Source organism: Polyodon spathula, chromosome 23 (genome assembly GCF_017654505.1).
Source record: "Polyodon spathula isolate WHYD16114869_AA chromosome 23, ASM1765450v1, whole genome shotgun sequence".
Taxonomy (NCBI): domain Eukaryota; kingdom Metazoa; phylum Chordata; class Actinopteri; order Acipenseriformes; family Polyodontidae; genus Polyodon; species Polyodon spathula.
In genome coordinates, this window is record NC_054556.1 from 17,825,289 (window position 1) to 17,837,923 (window position 12,635).

The following is a 12,635-nucleotide window of genomic DNA, read 5'->3' on the forward strand; positions in this document are numbered from 1 at the left end:
AAACGCCTCGTTTATTGCTGCTTCTGCAGGACGCGAGCTGGTGAGTAGCAGTTTGCAGTGGAACATTGATGAATTATTGCTTTAAATCTTCTGGACTGTTGTAATTGCTCTGTTTCGTTGATTAATTTACAGTTATGTGATCATAGCTAAGCCTTCACTTGGATTTGCGACGCTACGTCAAGCAATATGTAACGCGTTGTTTCCATTGTAATAAAGTTAAACGTTTTAGAAGTATTATTATTGTTGTGATTATTATTATTTCCAGTGAGAGGGATGTGATTTTTTAGATTGTACAGGTGTAGTACGCACAAAACACTCACACAAAAAACAAACACACAAAAAAACAAAACACCGTACTCGAGACCATTATTATTATTATTATTATTATTATTATTATTATTATTATTATTATTATTATTATTATTGTTGTTGTTATTATTATTATTATAATTCTCTCTGTATAATAATTTATATTGAACTGCAGTTACTTGACCTCAGTCAGAAAATCTACCTTTTATCTTTGCTGAAAAAGATCCCATTGGACATGATCGTTTTGTGTACTATGGCAGCTACACAGACGCACACACGAATACTTTAAATTAGGGTCCTACTAAAAAGATGGCTGATTGCCTGCAATAAACCGCCCCTACTCTAGATGGCAGTGCCTCGTTTCTATAAATGCCAAAGAACACTACAGCTACTGAAATCACTGTTTTTCGAGCTATTTTAACTACGAACATGGGTATAACTTTTTTGTTTTTTTATTTCGTTTATTTTTATTTTTCGATTATTTTGTAGTAATATGCTAGCTTGTTTGCTGGGAAGATGGGTATTATACATTGTTTTATGAGGCAAGGTAGGAGGAAAAAAATATTTTTATTGGGAAGATGTTTTACAAAAGTATTTCTCAGGGAAGATGGCCAAGAAACACTGTCAAGTTACTTGTGTCACTGCTTTCTATTAGTTTTTATTGGGAAGATGGCTTTTACAGAAGTTTTTATTAGGGAAGATGGCCAAAAAACAAGAAAATCTATATATTTTTTTATTGCATTTATATAGCGCTTTTTATACAAAAGTATCACAAAGCACTGTACAGCACATAGCAGAAAAAAGGAGCAAACCACAATACATTTGTATAGCATGTCACACATACACCTGCCACAATCAAACCATTTAAATAACATGTTTAAATAACAGCTTGCACAATACAAAAGTAGCAATTTTAAAGTTACACTAAGTTACCCACTAAGATAAGAAAGCCATTTTATAGTGCTTTTTTAGTCTTGACTTGAAAACTGTAATGGTCCCAGCTTCCCTGACAAACAAAGGCAGAGCATTCCATAATTTAGGAGCTCTACAAGAAAAAGCCCTTCCTCCCATGCTGCTTTTGTTGACCCTAAGAGTAACCAGCAGCCCCTCATCCTGTGTGGTTTGGAAGATACAGGGTCAGTAACTCCTGCAAATAACTAGGTGCTAATCCATTCAGGGCCTTGTAAGTTAACAGCAAAATCTTAAAATTTAATATTGCACAGGAAACCAGTGTAGAGAGGCCAAAACAGGGGTAATATGTTCACTTTTCCCGGTTTTGGTTAGAATTCTAGTGGCGGTATTCTGAACAAGCTGCAAGCGGGATACCACACGCTTTGGGACGCCAGAAAAAAAGTGCATTACAATAATCCTGGATGAAACAAAGGCATGCAATAGTCTCTTGGCATCAGATTCAGAAAGAATAGATCTAAGTTTGGCTCTATTTCTTAAATGGTAAAAAGATACTTTAGTAACTTCCCTAATATGAGTCTCAAATGATAGCTCAGGTAGCTCTTTGATGAGAGACTGCAAGGTTCGAGCTCATGTAAACCCACATTTCCTTTTAGTTGGTTCTGTGAGCCCACTAGCATAACCTCGGTTTTATCTGAATTCAACATTAGAAAATTCTGTGAAGTCTGTAAGGCAAGTAGCTAATAACACCCAGGCAGAAGAAATTCCTGGGTTTAGGGACACTTATAGCTGGGTAACATCAGCATAGCAATGGAAGTTCAGTGCATGTCTGTGGATACAGTCTTATTGTACAGTGGTTGTTCAGTATTTGTCAGCCTATTTGTTTTTCTGTCGGTCTCTCGCTATATCGTTGCCCCTGATAGATAGCAGATTTATATTGGACCCTGACACCCGTGATATATCGAGTTGGTGGTGTAATAGGTATGATGCACAATGTCAGTTATGTATTTATTCATCGTTCCCTCATTTAAAAGCTGTTGTTTCCTTATGGGCTGGTCTATGATAATGTGTGACCAAAGGGTGACCATGAGTGTTGGAATTTCAAGAATAGAATGAGTCATAATTACAAGAGTAAGTACATTAGTATTTGCCAGAATGTGATTTACAATCTATCTTGAAACAGTGAGGACACATTTTTATGCATACAGCAGTGGCCAAATGTTTTGCTTCACACTATAGAATTAACTAATTCTGCTTCATAAATCGAATGAAACGTGCTGAATTCGGTTATGTTAACATATTGAATTACACACCGCTTTGTAATTTTCCGTATACTTAACGATAAACTGACGAAAAAGAAGTAAGGAATCCTTTTAATTTAGTGGATTTATGGTTTTACTGCAATGAGGTTAAACAGGCAGGTGCATTTTAACTTTTCAGAACTTTCTATATAGTAATATACCTGGGAAATATCTACTGAAATTAAACGTAACAGTGGTAGAAAGGTTTAAATGGAATACTCAGCCCCTACGATGGGTAATACAGTGTAAGGAAGAAAAGAACAGTAAGCCTGCGTCATGGACATTAGACCTTTATCTTCAAATGCTGCAAGTACAGTCACCTTATTAATGTTACTGTTCACTTTCACTACGTCATTTCAAACACAAAAAACAATATGGATGAGAACCTGAACAGCATTGCAAGGATGGATGCAACATGCCCACCACCCCCAAAAAAGGCTATATCTTCACGAAGCAATATTTTGAAGCCCGTTGTGGCTTTGCACCTAACGCTCATTTAAAGCCATGCGTAATGAGCAATACATGTGGTTTAACCCTTTGCAGTCCATTTATTCAGCGCCTGTCAGGCACGTTGGGCCCAATTTATTTTCACACAAGCTGTTTATTTTAAACACGCTGTTTAAAGGTTTTTTTTTTCACAGTAAAACAGGTTTAAAAGGCACTGCATATCAACAGGACACCCAGTACTGCATCTCCAGCCCTGCCCCACTCCTTGTTCTCTGTATTTATCACATATCTCTTCATAGTCATGCATACAGATAAATCATCTTCTGATCACTGGTTTTATCACCAAACTCCTCAATAATGCTATCCAAGTCATTATTTTATTACTGTAACATCTCAAAAAGCTTGGCAAATGTCAGCAATTTTCTTTGAGTGCTGGATGTGGAAGCAGCTTTCTTTGAGTGCTGGATGTGGAAGCAGCTTTCTTTGAGTGCTGGATGTGGAAGCAGCTTTCTTTGAGTGCTGGATGTGGAAGCAGCTTTCTTTGAGTGCTGGATGTGGAAGCAGCTTTCTTTGAGTGCTGGATGTGGAAGCAGCTTTCTTTTTTGTTATGTCTCTGGTGAAGGGAGTATGCATATTGCTCAGATTTGCTGACGTTTTTTCGGCATCTACTAGCCTCTCTCGGCCATTGAAAGCTTTTCTCAGCTTTTTCCGGAGAAAAAACGACTAGGGACCTGTGTTTGACTTTCTTTTTGATGATATCGGACTGTAAAGGAAAAATTGTAATGTCGGACCTGGTCACATAGGACCGCAAAGGGTTAAAAGGTCTCCTGCCTTAGTCACGGCACACTTAATTAAAATATAACAAAGTGCATTAACAAAGGTCTTCCTTCAAATGAATTGTATTGCAGTTGTGTGTAATGTTGTAAATGCAATTATAAAACTAGCAATCTATTAAAACCTGATAAAATGATGGCGGACCCCAGATGGCGCAGCAGATTGAGGCCCCTTGATTAAGTGATTTGATCCACTTGCTTGGACTAACACTGGTACGATTGCCAATCCTAATTGCAGCATACTGACAGTCGATTAGCTGATTGAGATCATCACTTAAACTAAATCAAGTTTAGTACCCACTGTAGCGTGCTAGACCAGACCCTTGCGATCACAGAAAGAGCCACATGAAGTGAATTAAGTTAATCCTGATTTTGCCTCTTTTGTTCTCAATATTTGCTTGCAAGTCTGTTTAATATGGGTTATACACATGATAACTCTGCTCTTTGTGTTCCTTATGTCTGTATTACATCATCCAGGATGAATGTATGTTTTTAGTAACATGAGCATTTGAAACTTCTAATACAATCTTGCAGCCTTATAAAAGTGACCATGGTAATCGCACACGGTTATATTCCACTTTCAAATGCTTTTGCCAAGTGGTGCAATCGGCAGCCTGATTTCTTATTTGATTATCTATAAGCATTTATCAACGATAACCGATGCATTGATGTTTTATTTTTCAAAATAAAGAACAAAAGATCAAATAACTAAAAACACTGTTGTACATAGTACTGAATCAAAAAGGCAACTTGCATTCAAATTAGAATACTTCCGATTATTTAAAAAAATAAAAATAAATGCAAAGGACTTGAGTTTTTAACAACTGAAAAGAACATGCCTGCATCCACGTCAGATGCCCCTTTAACATTGTAATAATAAAAAAGTACTATATTTTAACAAGTTATTTCTTTCTGAACTACGGTTGCTCATTACTGTTAATATTTGATGTCCAAAGCAAAACATTTAAATTGCTCACAAATCCTGACTAATTTAAGTTTAAAGCTTATTTTTTATATAATATTCCCATACTTTTTTTGGTTTTACCAAACCCAACATGCTTTGAAACAAAAGGTAATGGGTAGATTTAATATTGGCATTCTTGTGAAATTATTACGCATAACAAAAGGTATGCTGTGTGCTTGTCACTTTTTTGTGCAAAAAATGCATCGACTCATGAGTGAAGCAACTCAACTCATTTCACACGGTATAGCCAACACAAGAATATAGACAGTGGTGTATCTAGCCTTGTAGCTTGACTGGTTCACTAAATTCTTCCAGTTACATTAAAGGTCCCCTGTGACCCCACTCCACAGATTATTTTCAAAAAATTTAAGTAACATACTAAGAGTAAATCTACAAGCAATACTTCGTTATTCAAATAGGAAAATGTATCTGTCTTTACATTCTTCCTGCTTAGCTTTCCTTGTACTCAAGGATGTTGATTAATTCCAGATGTTTGGATGGCGTCTTGCAAACATATCAGTTGTGTGTTCTAAATTGACGTCCATGTCATAATGGACATGCATGAGGGCCAAACCTGTCAATCTTTCATTACTCATGGTACCTCTCATGTATGTCTTAAGCCTCCTGACTGCTGACACTGATCTCTCACACTCTCATGTTGCACAGGGAAGGAACCCAAGACCTTAAGTGCCTTGCTGATGTTGGGGTACATCACTGAATCACAGGCCTTTAATGTGTCTGATTCAGTACCTGGTCTTTTAAAGCCTTGTCTGTCAACTTTAAGCCAGCTGTACTCCCAGAGTATTAGCTCAGCCTCAAGGTTGGACAGTGCTGGAAGATGATGTTTGTGGCACAATTGCTTGGATTCGTCTTTCTACCTTTCACACTTCAGACTGGTTATTAATGAGAAACCCTTTATGGGTCACTCCTGGCCATGGAAAAATCTGCTGTCTAATTCAGAGATGAGTTGATCTAGGAAAGGAATTGTGGCAGACCTTTTAAAATATTCTTGTGGTGTTTCTGCTTTTGTGTGTCTGTCCCACAAATTCTAGGCTGGGTAATGACTGTTCCAATCTTCTCAGCCAGACTACTTGCTGAAGTAAACCAGGCTGCATGGTGAAAATCAGTGTTTGCTGTTGCATCTAATATTTTGGATTTAATATCCACAACACTGTAGGCAGTGGTCATATCCAGTGAAGATCTCTGTAACTTGGCGGTGATGCCACTAGTAAAGGCTAGACATTCTCGTGCCACTGTTCATGCCATGATGAATTCAAAATTCATCACTGAATAGTAAAATCCACTGGCTTTAGATTTGGACTCCACTTCCTTTGACGCAGTCCATAGTAGGGGTGGGACGGTATCCATGGTATAATAACCTTACCAAAAAATACCACGCTTATCATAATATCATGCAAATAGACACTCATCTGCAGTTAATAACCTGTACTTTATTGTACAACATGACCATTTCTCTCAGAAAATTTGACCTATTAGTATTATCCAGTACAGAATTCCAAATCTGCAACACACTAAGAAAGGATGTGTTATTGTTTCATAAAACTGAAACCTCTCTTTTACTTAGTTAGGGCTATGGGTTCATGGAAGTCAATAATACAAACTGGAACAAAAAAACTATACTTTTGTAAATGTGCATGTGCTTCTCAGCTTTTGTGTCGATTTGTCATTTTGCAATATATTTTTTACAAGGACAGTCTTATGTGACAAATCGTGTCTTAACATTTCAATTTAAATGTACATGTTGTTTTCCTTTCATCTGAATGCGTGTGTTTCTGTATAAATGAATACTAAAGAAAACAGCTGCGTTCAGTAAGCAGAGAGCTTTTTTGTGGCGCTACGAGGTGGAAGTTAAGTCCTATTGAATGACATGTTAGCGAACATTTTCAAAAATGGCAGACAAAGTTGCAATGAGGTTAGTTTTGCAGGAGTTTCTGGAAGATAGACAGCATCATGCTTACATGACAGTATACTCAGCAGAGAATATTGCAGCCATTACAAAACATAACTGTTTACTTCTTGTACGTGTGGAAACATGAAAAATATCACTTTTTTAAAGCAAACAAGATTTACACATTAACAATAACCACAAGCATAGACAATAATGTACTTAACACAGTTGTTTTGGTCAAATGAGACCGTACTTGGCACACTGGTAGTTCACCTTCGCCATTTTGACACGCCCACAGAGTCAACTCCTGAGAGTGTCAGCTAACGTTACAGAGACAGGGCGTTCAATAGAAAACGTTGCAGAATGTTCTGTAGCATTCTGGCTATTGAACGCACCCCAGACTACTGCTTTTTATTCAAACTCGTACCATACTGTTGAAATAAACTCAACAGTGATATAATAATATAATATGATATAAAGAAGAGATTGCGTGTCCTCATTTAATTTACCCATATGCAAGTGACCCAAAACATTTCAAATGATTTTCTGTCTGTAAACACTTTAAGGAAAAGCACTCTTACGTTCACTGCTATTGTTCCTATGCACTTGTGCTGGAGATCTGCCATACCAAACCATACCTGCAAGCACATCTTTTAATAAAACACTGCTGTCATTCAACTTACTGTTTTTTAATTATCTGTGTAAATTATGGGATGACGCTCCTTGAGGTGGCTAAAGAGATTTGAGGTGTTTCCTCCTTGAGCTGCATCTGCCCGTCTGCAGATTCTACAATAAGGGTAGGGTGGTCAAACAAAATTTTAGATTTTATCAAACAAAAAAAAAAAAAAAAAAAAAAAGATCAGATCTTTTTTGCAGTCAGTTGTCATATAACTTAAACATATCTGAAATGAAAACTTCCAAAAAATGTTTTAAAGGGTACTTAAGCACTACATGAAAAATAAAACATAAACTATCCCACATTGCTGATCTGAATGTATTTGGTCATTGTATAATAATCCGTACGTGTCCAAACATCTGCATAATGCCATGCTGCTAATGTCCAAAATCATTCTTCTGGAGCATCTCTTCTGAGCCAAAAAACTTGTGCTCTTTGTTGCTTGAATCGGTGGCTTCGTCAGCAAGAATTGAGAATGGGCCACACTGCTGTATATCACTGACCAGTTTTGTTTGAATCCAGGATCCACAGATACTAATGATTTCATTTTGTATAGTCAAAACAGCCAAGCGTTTAAAAATGTAGGAACGTTTGTTGAATAACGCTAGAGAAAATGATCAGTTTTCAAAGTGACAAGGCTATTTTTTCTGCTTTAATAAATATCATGTTTAGTCATTAATGATCTTGAAATACCTGTTTTTAGACCGTGAAATAAGCTTTTGCAAATATAACAGTAACTGAAAAACAAAGATATGTCCTGGAATTTTTTTATACCGTTCGAATTTAAGACACAGTCCACATTTCTCACCCTCAATTTGAGGAAAAAATAAAACCTCAAATAAATCTGCATTTACAAAGATACAAACTCAATTACGCATATGGAGGCAGTTTGTCTGCTATCACACTGAGCATTACAGTTCTGTGCTGCCTAATTTCCAGTCCTGATTACTCACACCTGTTTTTCTCCTAATTTGTGATCTGTGGTACTGCTTAGCATGTGGAAAAATATGGGGGTCTGATCAGCCTTTCCGATCTGTCCAAGCTGGTACGAAATTGTAAAAACTTATCTTTGAATTCCTCAGGAAGCTAATGATGCTTCTTTGAAAATGGCTGCCTATGTCATGGATGATTCGAGATAGGGCAAAACTGTATTTGTATCCATGTGTAATATGGGTGTGGGAATCTGCTATGAGCAATTGAGGGACAGAGAAACAATGAAACACCCAGAATTTATTCACAAGCAAAAATACAGCATAACAGCATAAAAGAGTAAAAACTGGAACAAACAAGTGCAAAACAAAACACTGCAAAACTAAAAACAAAAGGTGCCATGACTATGGCTAGCGCTGATGTCGCTATAGAGAGGACTCGCTGACACACTCCTATACTTATGGGATTAAAAGTCCCAAAACTTGTCCCTGTCCAGTGCAGGAGGATTCATTAACCTGATCCACACCCAGTGATCAGATCGTTGCTTCTGTTTGTTCCTTTCTTCTTACTTAGCGGAGAAGGGCTTTGTTCTGTTCCATAGCTCGAACAAGCTTGTTCTGACTCTCAGCCTGGGAGTGTGTCAGAGGCTCCCTTTTATCACCCATTACCCAGCTGATAAATCAAGCCTCACACATTACACAGTTGACAAATCAAGCCTCCAACATTACCCAGCTAATAAATCAAGCCTCACACATTACCCAGCTGATAAATCATGTCACACATTACACAGCTGACAAATCAAGCCTCACACATTACACAGCTGACAAATCAAGTCTCGCACAGAGCATCTGGCATGTTTTCAATTTTCAAAAACAAACAAAAGAAAACCAAACAAAATACAAGACCACCCTCAATGCCATGTGCAGGGTGTCAGGCTGCCACACCATCTCTTGAGGAGACTGGTCCCTATGACAATACACAAAGATATGTCTAGGTCAGCCATTTTAGAAATAATACAATAAAATAATCATGTGTCAGCAATGTGCACATCAAGCCCCTATGCTTGATATAAATGTGCAGTGAACTGATTACGATAAACTATTTTCCTTTTATGGTTGCCTGGATCTCTTTGAAAGGGTAAATCAATTAAAGTCAAGACAGACTTGGGTGAGATTGATTTCTGGTTTGCAATATTGATAAATTCATAATGTGGTGTACCTGTTTATATGTATAAATGTGTGAATTACTCAGTTATAAATAGGTTAATTTTACTGTAGATGTTGTAAAGATTCTACTTTGTTTTTCTTTGTCAGGGTAGACAAATTGACATCTTAATGAGGATCAAAGATGGAACCTGTCCACATTAAAGAGGAAGAGTCAGTCCTGGAACCTGTCCACATTAAAGAGGAGCTCCCTGTCTTAGAACCTGTCCACGATAAACCTGCAGTACCAGAGCTTGAACCTATATTAAACATAGGAAAAGAGTGCATATATACTAATACTGAAGAAGGGACTGACCCAGGTTCAATTCAGCAGGAACTTGGTATAGTGGGAAAAAAGTATGCCTGTAATGCATGTGGAAAGAGTTTTGCTCGCTCAGGACGTCTTAAAGAGCACCAGAGAATTCACACAAGAGAGAAACCATACCACTGTAACGAATGTGGGAGGAGTTTCAGTCGCTCTGGACACCTTAAAGTACACAAGCGAATTCACACAGGAGAAAGACCTTATCAATGTGGTGAATGTGAGAAGAGTTTTAGACAGATAGGTGGCCTTATAGGGCACCAAAGAATGCACACCAGACAGAAACCTCATCACTGTAATGAAAATAGGAAGCGTTTCAGTCCATCATCCCACCAGCAAATTAACACAGGTGAGAAACCATATAATTATACAGTTTGTGGGAAGAGTTTCAGTCAGTCATCCCAATTTAAAGTACACCAGAAAATTCACAGAGGAGAGAAACCTTATCACTGTACTGAAAGTGGAAAGTGTTTCAGACAATCAAAACACCTTAAATATCACCAGCAAACTCACACAGATGAGAAACCATATCATTGTTGTGAATGTGGGAAGAGTTTTAGGGACTCTGGCTGTCTTAAAAAACACCAGCAAATTCACAAAGGAATTCAACCACGTCACTGTTCTGAATGTGAGAAGACATTTTATGACTTGGCATCCCTTAAAGCACACCAGCAAACTCACACAAGAGAAAGATCATACCGCTGTACTGTATGCGAGAAGAGTTTCTATAACTTAGGAACCCTTAAAAGTCACCAGCAAACTCACACAAGAGAAAAAAAATATCTCTGTACTGAATGTGGTAAAGGTTTTATTCGCTTATCACACTTTAAAGATCACCAACAGATTCACACAGGAGTCAAACCGCATCTTTGTGCCGTATGTGGAAAGAGTTTCAGTCAGTTATCAAAACTTAAAAATCATTCTAGAATTCACACAGGGGAGAAGCCATATCATTGTAATGACTGTGGGAAGAGTTTCAGTCAGCTCAGAAACCTTCAAACACACCAGCGAATTCACACAGGAGTTAGACCTTATAACTGTACTATATGTGGTAGGAGTTTTATTGACTCAAGTTCCCTTAAAAGACACCAGAAAACACACACAGGAGAGAAACCTCATCACTGTATGGAATGTGGAAAGAGTTTCACTCGCGCAGAGGTCCTTAAAAAACACCATCAAATTCACACAGGAAAGAGACCATATCTAGTAAATGAGAGAAGAGTTTCTGTCGACCAGCCCACCTTAAATATCACCAGCGAACTCAAACAGATTAGAAGCCATACAACTATACTGAATGTGAGAAGAGATGCACTAGTTTAGCAGAACTTGAAAAACACCAGCACATTCACACAGAAGAGAGCCCTGCCCCTGTACTGTAGCAAAGTCCACAGGAGCAGAGAGCATGTTGCACACACTTTATTGAAAGATGATCCATGAATCACTTGTGGGGGCATTCCTACACATGACAAGCTCAGAGAAGATTCCCTTTGCTCCTCAGAACCCACACATTACAGTATTTCTGGTACCTCATTCAGCTGATTAATCACAGGTTCAAAAGCTGAACATGACAAACTAATACAATAAAATACTATTTCAACAAGGAGAATCATTCCAGCACAGCACACTACACATTCCTTAATACCAATAAGAATGAACTTCAATTTAAACTTTGTTCTGGACTTGTTCATGATTGACATGCATTATATTTGTTCAGCTGCCCTGGCTGCAAATGGCTTCATGGTGTCTCAATGAAGATCCAGAGTTGGTTCCAGAATATATATTTTGTGTATAGTTAGGTATTGTTAACTGTAATTATGTATGTTTAGGTATTGGAATAATTGGTATAATGAGATTTACGGTACAAATAATCTTGAAAAACTACTCACTTCTAAATATTTTGTTGCCATTTTTGTATTAATTTAGTATAAATACATGTTAATTTGGATTCATATGTAGTTTTTTTCTGACTTTATGTGAAGGAAAAGACACACATTTGCCTGTTTTCCCATTGGAAATAGTGATATTTTGAAATATCACTGTCCTGGTCACAAAAGCAAAGTCTGTGGGGAATAATAGCCATTTTCTGTACTTTTGAGGCATAAGCAATTAGGAAATAACACTACCCAGGAACAAAAAAAATAAATAATTTGTTACACGGTGTAATCTCATTGGTATCATTTTGCTGGTCCCATGGTTTTATTAGTTAATGTAGATTAGATTTTTTTTCACGTTATGACATTCCTTGTGGATACATCAATTTTGCACCTCCACTGTCACCTTGCTGCATTCTACTTAAAGACATTGCAAAGCAGTGGTTGGTTACTGAGGTACCAAGCTGCTTTCTGAAATTCTAGAGGCCTCACACTTCCTATTAGCCAATTACTGCTTTTTAAATGTGTTAGCCTAGGGGACTGATTTATTGTATACTGTTTAACTGAGAGCAAGTGATGTGGCAAGCTTAATTGTCCGTCCAGCTGCTACAAGTGACTGATTGCTACCTGTGAAGGTGTTCGAGATTAAAAAGTTTGTTTATGACTTAAAAATAGTGGAGCAGTTCTTTACATTGCTCTGTGATATGTCAGTAATGTAGTTTTTAAAGTGCAGACTACACTCGCATTGCAGATGTAGAGAGCTAGTAAAGCAGTAAACTGCGGCAAAAAAATATAATCTATTGTTTTGAATGGGTGCAATTACACTATATGTATTTACACAGATATATTTACCCTTTATTTCTTGACATCCTTCATCAAATTAATTTTTTCTCAACGTTAACATGTGATAATATATTTACATATACCACAAGGTTTCCCGTCGCCAGTGCAATTGAAACTTT

General features: G+C 37.3%; 1 protein-coding gene across 1 annotated transcript; it reads left to right on the forward strand.

Moving 5' to 3' along the window:
- On the forward strand, nt 1-11,708 carry LOC121297904 (zinc finger protein 883-like). Its single transcript, XM_041224532.1, has 2 exons — nt 1-40; nt 9,592-11,708. The coding sequence occupies exon 2, from the start codon at nt 9,626-9,628 to the stop codon at nt 11,120-11,122; it is 1,497 nt and encodes a 498-aa protein (XP_041080466.1). The 5' UTR covers nt 1-40; nt 9,592-9,625; the 3' UTR covers nt 11,123-11,708.
- Nucleotides 11,709-12,635: the final 927 nt, after the last annotated feature.

Coding starts and splice junctions, on each gene's coding strand:
- LOC121297904 (XM_041224532.1), top strand. CDS start 9,626: ATGGAACCTGTCCACATTAAAGAGGAAGAGTCAGTCCTGGAACCTGTC.